This window comes from Neolamprologus brichardi, chromosome 8, assembly GCF_056152115.1.
Source record: "Neolamprologus brichardi isolate AB-2024 chromosome 8, ASM5615211v1, whole genome shotgun sequence".
Classification (NCBI taxonomy): domain Eukaryota; kingdom Metazoa; phylum Chordata; class Actinopteri; order Cichliformes; family Cichlidae; genus Neolamprologus; species Neolamprologus brichardi.
Genome location: NC_142111.1, coordinates 11,012,625 through 11,032,361, shown reverse-complemented (window position 1 = coordinate 11,032,361; position 19,737 = coordinate 11,012,625). Strand labels below are relative to the sequence as shown.

General features: G+C 43.2%; 1 protein-coding gene across 3 annotated transcripts in view; it reads left to right on the top strand.

Annotated features, from left to right (window-relative positions):
• Positions 1-19,737, top strand: part of ntn2 (netrin 2) — a 44,311-nt gene that overhangs the window by 7,358 nt on the left and 17,216 nt on the right. For all 3 annotated transcript variants that reach the window (XM_006808017.3, XM_035915441.2, XM_035915442.2), the window contains exons 2-3: positions 5,558-6,812; positions 19,287-19,475. In XM_006808017.3, the coding sequence (XP_006808080.1) occupies positions 5,762-6,812; positions 19,287-19,475 (1,240 nt within the window). In that variant the 5' untranslated portion in view covers positions 5,558-5,761. The remainder of the gene's footprint in view (positions 1-5,557; positions 6,813-19,286; positions 19,476-19,737) is intronic.

Sequence of the window (19,737 nt, the reverse complement as noted above, 5' to 3'; positions counted from 1 at the left end):
AGGTTACACCCCTCTTTCCTCAGCCCTCCCCCTGCCTCTTCAGTGCCTAATGAATGGTAGTGAGGTACTCAGACTTTCCTTCACCCTCACGTACGTACACACAAACATGTGGTAGGATCTTCATGACCGTGGAGACGGACATCATTAAGTGGGATTCAGGCTGATAATATCTGACCCCTGTTACCTGAAACCTGTCAGTCATGTTGATTGGTCTGGACAAGTTTGTTTACCTTTCAGATGTGTGTGTGTGTTTGCCTGTGGGTGCAAAGTGGACAGGGATGTGATTCATGATTAATCAGAACTGTCATTTATGGCCGGTTCTGTTTTCTCAAATATATAAATTTATGTTATTCTCTCATAAATGGCATCAATTAATAATTTATAGGTGTGGCACAAAAGCTAAAATAAACCTTGTGAAACGTGACTACGTCCTGATATCTGAAAGAGAACACTAGTAGTTGATAAATGGATAAGACTGAGGGGATGGAGTAGATGTAGGGGATTCCTGTTGCTTTCCTGTTCAGCGGTGTAATATTCATACAGTGTATCTTTCCATGCTGATAATGAGAATGGAGGTAGCCCTGTTGTTAGCCTATTAAAAATCCCATCATGATTCCGGGCAGCCGGTAATAACCCCATTAGGGATTACTATACAGCAGGCTGGAGGGTTAGCAGGGTACCAATTTGGACCCCAGCTTGCTGTCATCTGAGACGGTCGTCGCAGAAGGCCTCCATTCAGTCCCACTTTGAGTGCAGCCAGCACACCGTCGCTCCAGAACAGCAGGAACGGCTCCCAGTTGGGATACAAAGTGGCTCAGCTGGTCCCTCTCCTATCCTCACCTCCCCTGGCGCCCTCCTCTTCACCCAAGCCAAATAAAGCCTCTCAGCCACTTCTGTTTTCCTAATCTGTGAACTCTGACAGAGGCGCCCACGCTTGAAAGAGAGACAACTCAACATGGGATGATCTCCCGGTGACAGCGAGAAGCTGAAAAAACGTTCCCTGGAATGTCTCCGCTGAAACCACCAGACCACCCTGTCATCTTCCTGTTCTTCTCTTCCTCCCTTTCTCTCTCGTCTGTCTTCCTGGATTTCTGTTCCCTTTATTTGTCGCCCACATCTCTTTAATCTAATTTCCTTTCCCATTGCCCCTCATCATCAGCCTTCCTTAATTGGGCTCACTGGTTTGATTTTTAAACCGCTGGATCTGTTCCGACTGCCAAATGGCCTGAGTAATCTTTATGGCGAGGAAAAACATGCTATGCAGGGGGAGTGCGAGGGCTTTCGCTCTAAAAGCCCCATATTATTTTCATTCTTTCGTTTCCAAAGGAGTCTATATTACTAATAAGCAAATAATTTAACACTGCCACAGCCCAGGATTTGGGATCAAAGGATGTTTGCACATTCAGGATTTTCATTGCCGTTATGCCACAGAGGAATGTTGTTGTGACAATTTGCCTAATATGCAGTTTGTATTTATCACCGCACTTCGACCAGCTAATCAATTTAAAATTACTTCTTCTTTTTTCTCACTTAAATGATGCCAGTAGGTTTGCAAGCAGGCCAACTTTAACATGAAATGCAAAAGCGTAGCTATTATAGGAGATCAACATGGGAAGCGATGCATTACCCTCAGATTAAATGTAACATCTTTACGCTCAAATGTAATTAATTAGTGAGCTTGGGCAACGTGGCAGCCAGATTTTCTGACACTTAAACAGAGCCAATATAACTGCTACACTCACTTGAACGAGAGTGGTTTTAATCATCTCATTTAACTCCTGGCAGGAATCATAATGTAAAAATATTGCATGCATGATTTTATTTTCTCCCACAACAATAAGAATATCTCTTTACTGGAACAATGTAAGCAAATCTGCAGGTCTTTTGTTTTCTCTTTAAAAGCTGCAGCCTCTCTTCGCTAACCCAACATTTCTGTGTGGGATTCATCGTCTTAATCAGAAAGACGGAGACACTGGACTGCAGCTGTTGCTACTTTAACCACATTTAATGAGAGGCTAAATCTTTCCCACTGAGGGGAAGTCGTAGCTTGTTAAACACACGGCCAAAGCTAAAGGCAGATAACTTTTTGCTGAAACAGATTCTTAGTATTTAAAAGGTCAACCTGCTACACCTCAGTGCTGATGTCATAGCAGAGATTAAAAATGCCAAAAGGCTGATTTTAGTGGAAGTGAGATAAGTCTCTCGTGCATGCTGGCAACTGTTTCAGAGGACGGACTGAGTGGAATTAAACAGCCGTGTCACTGTACCGTCTCTGTTTAACCTACACGCTCGTCTGCCAGACGCGCCTGACAGCACCAGACCCTGCAAGAGTCTCCCGGCAGGCACATGGGCCGCACCATATTTAGTCATCCAAAGTCCAGACACAGACCCGTGCAGTCCTCTACCTTAATCTGTCTCCCCTCCATTGCGCCCTCTCTCAATTTTTATGTCCTTCCCTCAACTCCCTCCCTCCATCTCTGTCACTTTCCCTCTTTCTCCTACTGCTCCCATTCATCTCTGTCCTTGCTTGCCCTCCCTCCAGTCATTTCTGCTTTATCACTGTCGTGCCCCTCACTGTTTCTCTCCTTCCCGTGTCCCTTTCCTTTCTTGCCTACCAAAACTCTTATGTATGATTATGCCATCTATTTTTCTCTCGTCTGCTGTCCACCCACCAACTCTTTCTAAACATGCCCATAAAATCTTCAATCCTGTGATAATTTCTAGACTTTTTTCCTATTTTGTTTCCACTCCTATTTCCTCTCTCCTTCAGAGACTCCCCACAGTTTATTTTCCCAGATGAGCATGCTGCTGATGGAAGCCCGGCCTGGATGCTAATGAGTTGCTAATTCTATCGGCCGCCTCTCTGCGCCCTCCCCACTGAGTGTCAAGCCCACCAGCCTTACCATGACCAGTCTTTTGATGGAGTACGTTTGGTTGATGAACTCCCGTCTGTGTAACCACTTTAACCTCCCTGACCGCAGACACATGCAACCTATCTGTGTCCTTATCTATCCTGCCAAGACCTCTTAGTCCAGTCATTAATGAGCAGACCCATCCTCTCAATCCACTGTGCAAGAAGAAATGTGTTGTTTTTATTCTTATGCTGAGGTCTTTAACTTGCCAAGAAGATTATTTCTGAATGTCTGCTTCAGAGCTCAGATGTGTTAGGTTGTATTTCCCTATACTCACATATAGGGAACTTCCCACTATAGCACTTTATACTAAATCCTACAACTTATGCTGTCATGTCCCAAAGGTTTTCTGTAATTTTTCTGAACTTTTTATTTGAAGTAGTGATGCATACATACAGTAGGTACAGAAGGACAACGGAGTATGATTTGGTATGTTTAAAGAAAGAGACAAATACACTGTGTTTTGTGGTATAAGATCATAGTATGTTTTAATTAAAAGTACCTTTAAGGTATTTTTGAAAGTGCATCTTTTTACATTGTAATTACGCATTAATGTGCTTAAGTTACTGTATTTAAAGGTGGTGATACTTTGTGTCATTCAAAAAGGCCATATGTTTCAGACCTGAAATTTTTTATTTTTATTTTTTGTCTAGTAAACAAAAGTAAATAACATAAATTTACTTTTAATTTTAACAACATACAATTAATTAACAGCAATGTAAACTTTTACGCATATGGTTAAAATCAATGCTAAACAAATATTAAAGACAAGTCTTCTTAAATTTTTAGTTATAAATGTTATAAATGTTAAAACCAAATAGAACAAAAAGACGAGTTGGGGATTTTATTTGATTTAAATCAGGTCTTTAAAATGAAAGACAGATTTAGTTCCTGAAATGCCAATTAGTAAAAAAAAATAAACACAACATGCATGTACTACAGTTTGCACCTCAAACTATGTAATTTCACTTTAAGATAGGGGCATTAGGATACTCTATAATACAGCCCACAACCCTTTATAATACTGTGTAGATGCTGCATTTCCCTTATGACATTGTATGTTTAAATAGGAAAAACACCTGTATGATATTTTATCTCCTTTCTTTTTAAATACTCCAAATGTACCTGTTACTTTAAAATTATCAACAGCATACTTTTCTTCTTTTCTTTAAGAGTGAAAACTGTATCCAATGTTCTCCTGCATGTATCCATAACACACACATACTGAAAATAAAAAACCTAAATCTAAAAAAAATTACCTGCTTAATGTTGCTAAAATTAACACCGCACAGATTACACTCTGTAATGCGTGACAGAGATTGATATCAATATTCATCACATTAATTTTTCTAAGCATCTGAACCTTGCTTGAGAATCAGCTGAATGGTGTTTAAGCACAGAAGAGGCATCCTATTTATCAGGACACTTGGGTGTTGTTGTTGTTGTTTGTTTTTTTGTTTTGTTTTTTTGAGGATTTCTATGGACAAAATCCACAAAAATTGACTTTTTTTTTTTTTGATTGGCCACAGATGCAGCTTTTTGTTCTACAACGATGAAAAACGATTCTGTAGTATAAGAATGAGTGTGCGGGTAGAAGGAGGTGGGTGTGATGCATTGTAATTGAATTTAAACGGTTGGGGTACCTTCCCAACCCCTCCGCTGTCACTTTTAAAATTAGGCTCTTCTAGACTTGACATCCAGGGAAGTAAAAAGGGGATTAAGGAAGAAGAAACCTCAGGCCATATACATCTCTTTCTATTGTCTGCTTTCTTTGCTCTGGGGCTTTTTCTCCTTGTGCCCCCCGATCTTTCTCGGGGACCAAGAGGCCTCTCGTCAAGCACTGAGCTTATGAAAGAAGCCAACCAGGTACCTGTCTTGACCCATAGATTTAGAAAGGCCTGAAAAGTGTCTCACAGACTCGGTTCTTTTAAAGTGGAGTTTATTTCTCAAATACCCATCACTTTTGGTGAATTTTCTGGTTCAGCGAATAAACACAACGCTGCCTTCTTTGCGGTCAGCACTGTGTCACAATAGCGTTGCAACGGTTGATTTCCTGTAAAATTCCTCAAAAATTAGCAAGTAACTACAGCCTGGTCTTCGTATGTAGAATCCACCCCCCCGTCTTTTTTTTTTTTTTTTTTTTTCCTTCTAGGACCAGCGCTTGCAGCAGTGCTTTGACCAGGGTCACACATGGTTCACTGCTCTGCCGCACCACCAGGGATTATGGGGTGACTTCTGCCATGCTGCTCAAGCATGACCAGAAGGCTTGTCCAGTTTTGACCTGAATAGCGTAGGACTCGAGTAGTGAATGAGAGGCCGGCATTGAAATTCAGGATGCAGCTACTTGCAGCCACTTATGTCTCTCTTTGAATGGTCACATTCTCTCTCTCGGGCCCCTCATCTGTCTGATCCTTTGACAGGCTTTCAGTCAATGAAAACATTCACTTGTGGCTGTACAACGTAAAAGATTTTATTTAATTTCCTTTATAAGGGGAAGTATAATTTGGTTTTAAAGATACACAACATTGGGTTTTTTGTTTGCTTGTTTTTTATGCAGTACATCAATGCCACTTTCCATTTTCTATCCTGTTATGGTAAAATATGTCGATGACATTGACCCTTGTGTTTATTTCTCTCTCTTACAGGAAAGGCTCTTGTCAGCCTGAAGCGAAGGGTCACTGAGCTCAGACACTCTTCTTCCACTGACTCACAAATTGCACACTCACGGGGGGGGAGTCACACACTGACACATCAGTGCAACGACGCAGACACTCAGTTTACACACTTGGGCAAACACACATACCCTCATCCTTGCACATAGACATCCAAACACAGGCCCCTTGAGCAGGATGAGGGAACCTTGGAGGTACCTGCTGGGCCTGTGCCTCCTGGCATGCTCAACCTTCACCCACAGTGCCGCTAATCCCTTCGCAGGACAGCAGACTCCTCCAGACCCCTGCTATGATGACACCGGTGCAGCACGCCGGTGTATCCCTGAGTTTATCAATGCTGCCTTCGGCAAGGAGGTGATGGTTTCCAGCGTGTGTGGCCGACCTCCCTCCCGTTCCTGTAGCGTGGTGGAGCGGGGCGACGAGCGGCCTTCTGTACGCACGTGCCAAATCTGTGATGCAGCCGACCCTCGCCGTGCCCACCCGGCTTCCTACCTCACCGACCTCAACTCGGCCCACAACCTCACCTGCTGGCAGTCGGAGAATCTGAACACCTCTCCGTACAATGTGACTCTCACCCTTTCGCTGGGTAAAAAATTTGAGATTACCTACGTCAGCCTGCAGTTTTGTTCACCACGACCCGAGTCCCTGGCCATATACAAAAGCATGGACTATGGCAAAAGCTGGATGCCCTACCAGTTCTACTCCTCGCAGTGCCGCCGCATGTACAACCGACCCAACAAAGCAACCATCACCAAGCAGAATGAGCAGGAAGCTCTTTGCACAGATGGTCACACTGACCTTTATCCGCTGTCTGGAGGGCTTATAGCGTTCAGCACTCTGGATGGACGGCCTTCTGGTAAAGATTTCGACAACAGCCCAGTTCTTCAGGACTGGGTCACCGTCACTGATATCCGTGTGGTCTTTAGCCGGCCGCAGATGCCCCGGGAGTTGGTACTAGGGGCCGGAGGCAACACTGGAGGGAGGGATGATGACCCCATGGCAGTGACATCAACACTCCCAACTTATTTCTATGCAGTGGGAGACTTCCAGGTGGGCGGGAGGTGTAAGTGCAACGGCCATGCCTCACGCTGTCTGAAAGACAAGGAAGGTAAACTGGTGTGTGACTGCAAACACAACACGGAAGGACCTGAATGTGACCGCTGCAAGCCCTTTCACTATGACCGACCTTGGCAGAGGGCCAATGCTCGTGAGGCCAATGAATGTCTGCGTAAGTCTCTCTTCTTATCTGTCATCAGTTATGTGCTTTTAACCATGTTTTAGTTTGTCTGCTCTAGATATCTCGTGGATATAATCTGGATATTGCATGGGATCATTACTTCAGGTTGCAGACAATCATAAAGTCTGAATTTGAACAACACTGTGGTGCAAAAATCAGTGCAACAGTGGCTGCATCTAAAGTTCTGATTGCATGTCTTAGCTGAGCAGATGAAAATTAGGAAATGCCTGAAAATTTCAATGTTTGTTTATTTTGTTGCGTCTTTTCACGGTACAGTTATTTTCAGGATGTGAGCTGAACTGAGAGGGCACCAAAAATGATTTTATACAGAAGCAACACAGAGAAAGAGCGAGCTGTAGAAAAGGATAAATATAACTTGGAAGACCCGTGTTTGACTGTCATAAGAGTAATTAATGATGTTGCCAGAACATTATGTTGTTTATACAGGTGAAGAGTTGTGCGCTGACAACTTTGGCAATGTCTCTCAAAACACAAGCCCATACGTTCCTTTCATTTCTCATTAGCCTCTTGCATTTACTGTTCCAGTAGAGAAAAACAGGGCTACTGCACTCAACTACATCCTGAACTTGTCTATTTAAAAAAGAAAAAATTGTTTTGCACAAGCAAGTCTAAACAGTGGATGACAACAGCTCGACTCATTGGCACACGGCTACGGCTAAGACATCCAAGAATGTTATTTGGCAGCGTTTGCCGTCACCTCACGACACACTCAGTAAAAGTCATCCAGACATGCTCTGAAAGCATGCCAAGAAAAATCATGGCAATTTCTGTGGCAATTTTTGTAATGTAAGTGGATTACCTTTGTATAGGATTAGGCCTTTCTATGACACCAATTTTATGGCTGTACAAAGGTCTTGCTTACATGTCACATTAGTGTTTTTATCAGGATTCATCCTCTAATGTGTGGCTGTTTCTTTGGTGGTTACACACACACACACACATACACACACACACACATACACACACACACACACACACACACACACACACACACACACACACACACACACACATATATATATATATATATATATATATATATATATATATATATATATATATATATATATATATATATAATTTAATTTTTTACAGCATTCTTCTGTTGGTGTGAATAGACTTACGTTGAACTCAATTCTGGTCAATTTTGCTTGTCATAAAAATGTGTTAGCGTAGCAAAATAAAACCATATTAGAAACCACTGTCCCTGCTTTAACCTTTATGAAATAAAATTACAGCCAGAGAAGGGGGGGGAGAAACAGGAGCAGAACATTGAAAAACTCAGTATATTTTTCTAACATGTTGTAATTGCCCTGTGAGCTGGCCTGAGTTCATATTTAGCATTGAACAGAGCCAGATCTGTTTAAAGGGGACAGAGAGTGACAGAGCCAGAGAAGCGAGGCCGTTCTAGCCTTAGACTGGACTTAGAACTGACACGGGAGATTTCAACCTTACTTTTGGCTTTTCCTCCTCGACGCCCTCGCTTTCGCGGCTCACAGATGCAGGCACACATACACCTAACCCCTTTCTGTAACAATATCCTGTCAATCCCTGAGTGATTTCGCCCTCGTACTTTTGCGTACGCCCTCTTTCAAATGTCCCGTAGCCGTTTGTGAAGTGTTACGCCCGCTTTCCGTAGATCTCATCTCTGTGGGATTGATATGTCACTTTTACCCAGAAGTTCTGGCCTAAACAGCCCGGCTCCACCGGCCAACTACGATGACCTAATCCCGGTGTTGATACAGGGCAGTTAAAGGTCTTTGCTAGTCGCACGCTATACCTGATCACACATCCTGATTTGCCAACAAACCAGTCCCAGTTGTCCCTAATTTCACGTTCCACAAGCTTTTTTTTTTTTCTTTTCTTTTTTTTTTTACAGCCTATTCCACTGGAACCACTTCCAAAATATTCTTAAAGTAGCAGGAGGGCCTTTTAAAGAGGCTCCTCAGTGTATAAATAAAGCCCCTTAAGAAAAAGAAAATGCTGCCGTGCCTTGTCGATTTCTCTGCTTGCTTTTCTTTTTGAGACGTTACACAAACTGATGGGGGGGGGGGGGGGGGGGTGTAAGAGTGGTAAGTTACATAGCGGAGGACTCCCTTAGGTGTCATAAGAGGTCCTGGGGTTGTTTGGGTTTGGAGGGAGAGTCTGAAAGGTCACGATCCTCCGTGCAGGGGTGACGGAGTTAAGCTGATTGGGAGGTGGTTTGTGGGTAATGAGGAATTCAGAGTGGGCAGATTTAGAGCCACATCAAAAGCTGTTTTGCACCCTGCCACTGAAGCCGAGTCGGCTCTTGAGAAATTATGTGCCTCTCGGCTGATTTTTTTTTTTTTTTTTTTTTTTACCCTTTCAAGTTCCTTTTAAATATTGTGCAAGGTTTTGGTCTTATCGGTCTTGACTTAAATCTTAACATGCACAACGTGAACATCGCCTCCAACAGAACTTGGGTTTTGCTAAATGTTCGACATGCCCCGCACCAGGATTTCTGTCTGTGCTCTTGGCAAACTCGCATAGCGTCTCCAGACACAAGCCATGCGCACACACGCCCATCTGCCGCCTCCCTCTCTATGAATCCTGCCTCGAGACATTGGTTTACAAATCCCTGCTGTAGTAGTCGGAGAGGGCAGCCTCGTAAAGGATTGTGTCTGTTTGTATTGAGGGAGACATGATGGAAAAATCTGTGATTTATCTGCTCGGCGTCCGAGCCACAGGAGAGAATAAGGAAACAGATGGATAAGAGCTATTTGGTTAATGGTTGTGATGGAGTGTGGGCTTTTCTGCTGGCGTGGCCGGTCTCGTAATGTAAATACTTTATGTTAACTTAAAAATATGAGACACTAGATCATGCCATAAATTGAATCTGCCAAAGTCGCACCGTAAGATGAAGAGCCCTCTTGTGGAGTCAACGACAATGTGGCATCCTGAGTAGATGATAATTTATGGTCTCGTAGCTCTCTGCTCTTGGCTGTGTCCACAGCCGTCTCGGCCCTGTTTGGCTGCAACAACAAGCTGCTCTATTCTCCAGCCCTTCCTCTCCCTCATTTGTACTCAACCTGCAGGAAGTCCAGAGCACTGCTGGGACGCTGCGAGCTCGGGGCCAGACACCATCCATTCCCCAGTGGCCCACCGAGCCAGATCTGCTTCCAGTGTTGAGCCAGGCGCGCTGGTATGCATTAAACAGGGAAGTCATTTAAAGACTGATTGAACTGCTGTTTCGTCTGATTTGCCAGAAATGCAGGTGAGCTGCGGTTAGCAGCGAAAGCCGAGTGTTTCTGCTCTGCTGACGTCTTTGGGCGTGGTGTTGAATGTTTTGAGTAGGAAATTTGACACACTGGGTCCACGGAGGGAATGAATGATATGGTATTCTTCTTTTTTTCTGCACAAGAGGGTTTAATTTTGAAATTAAACAACCAATCAGTCAAAGACCTTTTCACTGTAGACTCTCGTTATACCTCAGGCCATGTCATCACCTGAAGGAAATCCCACAAATTAGTTATTACCTCTGAAAAAAGTTATTAGCTGTTATATAATACGTAGATGCTATTAGATCATGTCTGCTTCACTAATGAAACAGTGGTCTTATTAAAATGTGACTTTTACAGCGGAAGAGGAAGGAGAAGCAGAACGAACAGATTTTTGCGAGTCTTGTCACAAACCCTCTCAAGCTTTTCGGGGAGCTTGTGGCTTTTTGTGGGCTCAGCTTATGTTTTTTGGAAACTATTAGCTGGAATTAGGGGGACATTGACAGATGGGTTTCTTAGGGAGAGCAGTGTGATCCAGCAGCGGTGTCAAAGCAAGAGGCCGGCCAGCAACACATGCTCAGAACCATTACTCTGATGAAGCTTTCAGAGCTGGAAACTCTGAAAGACCACAGAAGCGCAAATTTGCCGCTTTTTTTTTTTATATCTCTTTTTCCACCTTTTCATTTCTCTCACTGACAAGGGGCAGATGGTTATTCAATCCTTATTAGAATTTCAAAATAGGCCTCCATCCTTTCACAGCACCCCTCCTCCTCCTCCTCTGCCTTCACCTCCGCCAAGGCCAAGCAGAGGTCAGGCCCGCGTTCCAGTCATGGAGCAGATTCATCAAGACACTTTTTAGAAACTTACTTGTTAGAAATGACCTCATTCTTAAACATCCCACACATGAAAGCATGGCACAGTATGCGTGAAGATGCATCAGCGACTGATTTCACAGATGAGCCACGTTTGTGTGCTTTTATTTTGAAATGAAAAGCTAACATCACCAGAGCACTTGGTACCCTAAAATGGTACAACATGGTCAGCTGAACTTTTTAAAAAAATTCTTCTTATTTTAATCTGACTATAGAGACCATTATGAAATTAATCTTAGTAAGATGCTAAATATAGATGGCTAAGGATGTATGTTTGTTCCATTTTCCTAATTTCACTAAGTGACCTCCGCTGCCTTTGCCATGGTGGCAAACGGGGAAACGACGCTTCAGTTACTTTTGTTTGTATGTGTGCTTGTTGAGGGGGCGTGGGGGTTGGTGAGCAAAGGAAAGTGTTTTTTTTTTTTTTTTTTTTTTTTTTTAAAGAAACCTCCTGTGCTTTCAAATAATTACACAGCCGCAGAATGTTGTTTTTAAAATCATGCCTCTGGGGTAGTTAGCGTGAGACACGAGAGTTATGGTATGGCGAGGCCAACAAACATAACATTAGGCCTCTGAATTTTGTTTTGGTGGGGTGCGCGCGCTTTAAGAATTTGAAGCAGGCCCTTTAGGACAGCAGTATTTGGTCACTTTGACTGTAAGCTTTGCTCTTTGCTTTTATTCCCTCTGTCAGTATTGCAGCTTTGGTTCGTGGCCAACCCGCAAGGGACTGATGCAGTTCTCATTCGGCAAAGCCACCCATAAAGGCTTCCTGGCAAGAATGAAGCGCGGTTAAACAAACGTTCAGGACAGCAAAGTGTCAAATAACAGCGCTTAATGTCAGCCGGGTTAAAATGCTGGATGCTCCGCGGCTGCCCGAGGCCAAGGGAGTGCGCGTTAGTGTGCGTATGAATCTCCTCGCGTCTGTGCATGTGTGAGAGCCACATGTAATCTGGAAGTGTGATGTAGCATTTCATCCCGGTGCCAAAGCAAACTGGTGGAGCTGCAGTGTGTGTGCCCACCCTGCTTTCCCAGGCCCACATCAACTCTCTCCCACAGATGGTAGCAATCACCTCCTGAGGTGCCCTTCACCTCCAGCGTTGTCTTTGCTCTCTGTCCTCGTTGTAGCACACTCTTCAGTGTTCCCTCTTCTGCCTGGACAAACTCACGCCTGCTGTTTTGTATTTCATCTATTTCGCCTCACTGATATCAGCCTCCAACTTCTATCGCTGAATTCGTCATTTTGTAATGTTTTTCCTCTTCATATGTTGTTGCAAGTGTTTGTGTTCTCTTGCCTGGAAAAAGAAGAAGAAAGAAGTAGTATTTTGGCTGCCAGCCGGTATTGCTGGTGGCAACAAGTTTCAGAGGGTATTAAAAGAAAGTATGTTTTAGTATGAGCTCCCTTTTAACAGGTTTTCATTCATGTCTATACCTGACTCAGGCGGTGGGGAAAAAGACTGATCTAAGCAATCAGTCGCTGGCATCGTTTGCATTTTGTGTACTGCATTTGAAGTGAAGTCAAAAGAAGACTGCATCCATCTCCACTGAGGAAGTTCAGCCCATGAATACATCTTACAGACCGGATCTATAAGTCAGCCTACCTCTGCTTCTCACTGCTGATTTAAACATCACCTTTACGACTCCAAAGCCGCTTCAAATGTTCAGCTATTATTGGGGTTTGAGCCACGGTTCTCCACCATTTCTGCTGTCATCTCTGGCCAAGGTGGTGAATTTTCACAGTATGTTCCATCTGTCACTTTCTATTTCTATTTCTAACCCAAACAGGGCATCTCGTGCAATGCCCAGAGGCTACATCATGCATGTGTGTGCCAAGAGTCAAGGCAAAAAGTAAAAACTGCTGCACTTTACCTTGGTTCTTACTGATTCTCCATGATGATTTGATTGCACAACATCCTCTGCTGCTTCTCCTGATTGCATCTTATTGACTGTGACAAGGAAAAAAAGAGCAAGTAAGAGACGGAAAGCAAAGGCAGCGGCAGGACAGAGATAACGATGTAGGGATGTGAAGTGGACCAGTGAGGGGAAACAGAGCTAAGGACTAAAATCTCCACTGACACCAGGCCCCCCAACCTGGCAACCCTCCAGACTAATCTTGTTAAAATCTCTCCCTGCCTGATGCCATCCAGAGAGAGAAAGTGGAGATGCAGGAAAAAGGTGGACGAGAGTGAGGGCCAAGGCAGGAAACGAGCAAAGGAGAGACGAGCGACCAGCATTTGAGATGGGGTCTTATGAAAGTAAAAAGAGAGGAGGGGTGGCAGAGGTATTACGGGGACTCTTAAGTTCAAAAGGGCTCCTGAGAGCTTGCTCTTAAGCCAGCAGCGTGAGGCTAACCACAGAACCCATCAGAGGGAGGGGAAGTCTGAGACATGGTATCATATCTGAAATTGAAAGATGTCTGTGTGTGTGTGGGGGGGGACAAATGGAGTTAATGTGGCTTTGTTACAGAGGCAGAAGCTCTTGCATACTGTACCGAGTGTGTAATGCACCCAGCCAGGTTTCCTGTTAGTCCTCAGCTCTGACTCTTTAATGAGCTGTGGACATCAAGCTGAGACAATGACTTAGAGTCTACAGATCCAGCAGAGCTTACATCTGCTTATGACTTTTATTCTTTTTACCCTCAGTCCATATTATTTTGTGGGCAGTTATTACCTCTTGAGGTACTTATCACTGGTGTGTGTGTGTGTGTGTGTGTGTGTGTGTCCACACTGTACACTGGCTTGGCTATAATAAGGAGCTAATTAACCGGGTGTTCCCCTTGGTGCCCTGAGCAGGTGGCTGAAGCAGCCAGGTGGAACTCGGCCCAAACACACACACATACGCATTGGCATACACACATACACACACACACATGATGGCAGCAGCCCATATAGCAGAGCCTGTTTGGCCAGGCGAAGAGAGCACCCAAGGGGGGCTGCTGCAAGCAAGTCTGGACTGTGGCATGGGCCAAGAGGGGAAAGGTGGTTGATGTGAGCGCAATCCAATTTTCAAGGACCAATTTTAGCCATGGGATTTGTGTTTCGCACAGGCATCCAAAATCAATTGGCTGTGCTCACTGTATACGTACGGCTTGGCTTTTGTTCGGCCTGAAGGAAAATCGAGGTTAGATTTATCCCGAACATATGGAGTGGATGCAAGAGAGGTGGTGCACTCACAAACACACTTGCATTTTTGTTGTTGTTGTTGTTGTTGAGCAGAGTCTTTAATGGCCAATTTGTCATTCGTACTTGACGAGTCAACGCGCGAACCTCTTCGGAGCACATTTCCTCGTAGAGGCATCTCAACACAATAGCCTAAATCAAGTGGTGTGGTGTGTGTTTAATTTTTTTTTCCTCTCGATCTCGAAATATTTCCTCTTGTTTTGAAAAACACAGATCACCTAAGATGACGAACTGTGTAGGGGGAAGGTACCGGGTCGAAACAAGAACCGCAGATGAAAATTTTGCACTTGGCACCGTTCGGTTTGATGACAGTGTGGTGAAACAATTCATTGCTCTAAAATTTTCCAAAGGGTTCTCCTCCTCCCTCCCTCCCTTTATTTTGGTCTCCGCATCCCTCCGTTTGCCAAGCCTGTAGCCTGTGTTTGTTATTTCATTTCCACGACAACACGAGAAACCAGCTTTATGCATCCTCGAATTGGACACTGACCCACGGAGGAAAATCGTTCACTTTGGGGGGGCGATCACAGACTCTTTGCTGACTTTGCTGCCACCCACAGAAGTCCTCCCCCATACTGAAATGACTTTTTTTTCCCCCTTCCTCCTTTAGATAAAAATGAGTCTTTATGCACAGCACTACTACGGAAGCTTTGATGTGTTAATGAATTGAAAAATGGTCTTCAACAGAGTTCAGTTATCCCTGCTGAGCTTAATTTGGTTGAGAGGGTGTGCAGTGGTGGTGATGGTAGGGGGGTGGCATTTTGGTGGGAGGTGGAGGGTGTGTGTGTGTGTGTGTGTGTGTGTGTGTGCGTGCATAGGCACTTCAAAACAAACCCATAAACATTCCAGGATCTTTGGGGCAGCTGTAGCTCTGAGTTAACAGCACGCAGGGTGTGAAGTGCAAGAAAAAACCACATGCAGGTAGCATAGAAACACCTACTTATTTTATTTTTTTTAGTGCTGATTTTCTGGGATTTGTTCATTTTTCTCCTGCACTTTTTTTCTGCATCCATCCCCATTTGCGTCGTTCTTTTACTGTCAGATACTAAACTTTTTCCAATTCTTTCTTCCTGTGACAAAATGTCTGGATGTCGTTAAATCCTTTGCAGCTACACGTGCTAAATCATTTAAAGGTTAAATTCTGGAGCTTTCTTTTACATTCTCCACACTTAAGCGTGTCCAAGCTCAGTCCGGTCTTTGTTGGCCGATCTTATTGCACAGCTGTAAATCTAGTGGATGCCATAAGAGGTCCGCTGGTACTTCAGCTGGGCAGAAAACGCGATCCATCGCTTTCATGTTCTGCTACAAGGTGTTAATGGTCACAAGTGCTCACAGCTGTGTGTGTGTCTGAGATGCTTGATCACAATCACAGACCCCTACCTCCATGCCCCCACCCGCTTTCCACCCCTGCAGCCCCAGCCACTCAGTGTGACGTGTGTGTTCTTTGTCACATTTCCCTTAGAAGAAGTTGGACAGGCTGTTTAGATCTTCACATGCACATACACACACATGCAGGGAGTCTCTCACCAGTCGATGTATATTGTTTTTCCCACTCAAACCTGGGACCAACCATCTCTCCATCTAAGAGCAGACTAAGGGTTAAAAGGCTTTGAACTCATTTTTCAAACTTTGTTCAGGATTAAATTGCCCCGCTCCCCTAACACTGCCTTCATATTCCATCTTGGATCATTCTCCAGGGTCGAGAATTAATTCTGATCTTGGACTCTCCAGAGTATGAAAGCACAGCAAATAAATCCAGCAGGATCTCTACACAAACTGCGCTGCCTTGATATGAATTTATACATAAAACAGTATTTTCATTAGCTCGAGGATTCCATACAAATTGGGCAACATAATAACCAGATGGAATTGGGAAACAGTCTGGGAATGTGCTCCCCTTTTTCTTCCAGGGCCTGCAAGTGGGTGGGTCAGGGGGGGACTTGGCCTCTTTCCCAACCAGGTGCCAGGCTTTCCTTTGAGTGTGGACAGCAATATGTATTGCTCACCGCATGCGGGGTACTTATTGCTTAACATTTGCGCTTGAGGGATTCTCCTCCAGTGAAATTGTCCTTTAAGTGATTGCAAAAAACTCAGATCATTGAACTTAATAGAACTGGAGAACTGACCTTGGCTAGAGCAGAGAAATGAAAATCATCTGTAAATTATTGGGAAATATGTCTTAAAGGTCACACATTATACCATTATCATTATAAGTTCATCTAAGTCTCATATCTCTCAAGAATGTGCATGTCAAGTGTCAGCTTAAAATACAAAATGGATTTCTCCTCCTGCAATGGTTGTACAAACATGGTCTTTGCTGTGTTTTATAAAGTTTCCCTTAAATAAAATAAGCTGCCACTGCCAAGGCCCCTATCTGGAACAGCGCTGTGCCTTCTCCTGCCATTGCAATAGATATCTCAGAACAGGAAAAGTAAAGCAAAAGAACTTTGGTTACCCGCCATAAGCCCAGATCCTGTAAGTATAGACTTACCCACTGTCTTGTAACAAAACTCCAGAATTCAGCCACACGTCTGAACCAGAACTGGACCCAGAGCAAGGAAAGAGTCTTACAGAATGAAATACTGCACTAAATTTTCACATAATAGAGTTACCATTTCTAAAATCACTTGCATTATGGCTATTTATTTTCCACTTATGTACAATCGGGCTAACTGAGTTCAGCCCGCACTACAGGACATGAAGAGACATGAAAATACCCACTTGTTGTGTAGCAGTCTCAGTATTAAAGGCTTTTTTTGCTGGCCTTTTGTATTCTAACACAACGCTGGTGAGTAGGCGTATATACTCAGGTCGTGCAAATAGTAGCCAGATTAGCTGTGCAACATGCTAACACTGAGTGTTTTCCGATCAGGCAAGAGCGGGTAAAATGTACTGCATTCATTCAACACTAAGCATTAGTTTGATTGTAGTATTTTTCAGATGTATAGCTAAGAGCTTTACAGAGCTACAGGCTCAAACCAAAAAATAAAGAAGTAAAGGGTCATGGAGTGGAGTGGAGTTGGGGGGGGGGGAGCTTGGTTGAAGATGAGGACTGTGTAGTTGTGACATAACAACGTTATGGAAGGCCCTTATAAGTCGTTTTTAAGGTAGTTTCTGAACACAGTTTGTGTGAATCTCTATTTTTCTAAATCATTTATAGTCCACCTTTACATATTTGTAATGAAATGGGTACTGAGATCTCATTTTCTACGAAATTTGAACTTTTAAACTTATTTTGTTACGTGTTCTACAACTGGTTTCTTATTTTGTCAGTAGGAAACTTAATTACTGAAAAGATTTATATAATTGATAAGAAAAAAATTGATATTTCACAAATCTTTGGAACAGCATTGCTGGAGTGACAGAGTCATTTAAAAGATGATCAATTATTAATTGGTCTTTATATAAACACTAAAAACTTATAAAAGCGCGGGTTTAATACATAGAACATAAAAGTGACGTTGGACAAAATTTTATTCAGTAGTAGTAGTGATGATGATGATAATAATAAACTACCTGTTTTCATTACTCATTATGGCACTTAATTACTTAATTTTCTTATTTATTTTACTGTTTTTTTTCTTTGTATAATGTATTTGTACATACTGTCTGTGAAAAGCTCTTACAAACGTTTATTTACTTACTCAACACAAAGGTGTAAAGGTACCATGTTGTGGTTACAGGTGTTACAGGTGTGTTATGTACCATTTTTATGCTCTTTAATTCATACACGGCCGTAGTACCTTTGTAGCTCGGCTTTTTGCCTAGCAACTTCAGAGTGGTGACGTGTCCTCATGAAGTGACTGCACCTGGGCAAGAAATAGCTCTACAAACAAACAAGATATAATGTGTTAATTAGTGAGGGCTGGCAGATTTAGTTGCCTCCAGTCAGAGCCAAGCTAGGTGTTTGGCCCTCGTAAGAGGCTGTTCTCGCTAGCTTCATGTTTATCCATCTGGCATGAGGATGGTGTCAAACTTGTAGCCCTGCAAATATGATCATGTTTACACGGAATGGGTAAGACAGAAAATATACATTTCACATGTTTCTGTAACTGGCCCCTCTGCGCCTTACCCTCACCCAGGGTGTTTTAACTTAGTCTCTGTTGCTACATCCTTTTTGTTTTATTCTAAACATTTATTGTGTAGTGAAATCTATTTCCTTGAAGCCACTCCAGTTTGACTAAAGTTAATGAATATCACTTTCTGTTGTGATCCTCTAATACTTCTGCTTTGCCACAACTGTTGACATTTTCACTCAAACAGCTCTGCTGTTGTTTACCGCTTTTCAAATGTATCTGCAGATAACTTTGAGCTAAAGCTAAGCTCAGCGACAGTTGACTTTGAAGCCACGGCCAAGTCTTCAGGTTCCAGGTCTGACTTTGATTTAACCAGCAGAAGTTCTGGATCAAAGTCTTACACAAGCACGAAGTGTGGGTTTCTCATTAGGCTTCTCAAATGCAAAACCCCCATGTTTAGATAATGAAAAGAGTTTATCAATAATGTCAGAGTTGGTGAACGCAGTTTTATGCTGAGGATTCAACGGAAAAGACTTGTGAGCAAAAGAGACATTAAGGAACCAGCTGGATTTCAAGGGTAACTGGGAGAGCTATAACCACCCCTCACATGTCCCATATATCCTGCTCGCCTCATTTAGAAGACAGCTAGCTCGAGCTCATTCCTATATCTGAATTGGTCTCGCTTTTAATAGATCTAAGAAGTCTTTACTCATCAGTGATTCATGAAATTAATGTCTCTCTTTCCAGTGATTAATAACTAATGGGCTGAGAGAAGCCGAATTCATTAATTATGAAATGGAGAAAATGAGCTCTGCAAATATCACTTTTGATTGATGAGTTCTGGAATAGCAGCCAAGCCCACAGACGCAGCGTAGATTATAAACCACTCATTATTATTATTATTATTATTATTATTATTATTATTACACTGCCTTACTGGAAAATCTTTCCCAGCTCTCTTGTGATATACATACCCCACCAGTAAGGATATATTTTACTGCTGAGCGTGCTCCATGTGAACATTTCAGCCTGCTAAATTTATGTTTGAACCCTAAGATAAATACTGAGAAGTTATTGTAAACTTTCGCATCTATCCTCCTCACCCTTGCCGATACCATAACGGCTTTGCTCTTTCCCTCCGCAGCATGCAACTGCAACCTCCACGCCCGCCGGTGTCGATTCAACATGGAGTTGTACAAGTTGTCAGGGAGGAAAAGTGGCGGGGTGTGCATGAATTGCCGCCATAATACCGCAGGACGCCACTGCCACTACTGCAAGGAGGGCTTCTACAGGGACATGGCCAGACCAATCACCCACAGGCGAGCCTGCAAAGGTGAGAATCTAACAAGAAGTAACAGTAGTGTTTATGAAGAACTTTATTACTAATTTTCCAGCGTGGCTTTCAAGATACTCTGCTTTTTTTTGGGTCTGTGCTATTTGCTGCATGAGCTCATTCCTCCTCTATACTTCTATTAGGCTTCAGTCAAGCATACTGCAGAACTGTAGCACTCATTCATTTATCCTTGATTATGATCAGAGCTCGCTCTTCATCTGCTGTCAGAAATATAACACACAAGTGGTTTCCTGGGAAAGAA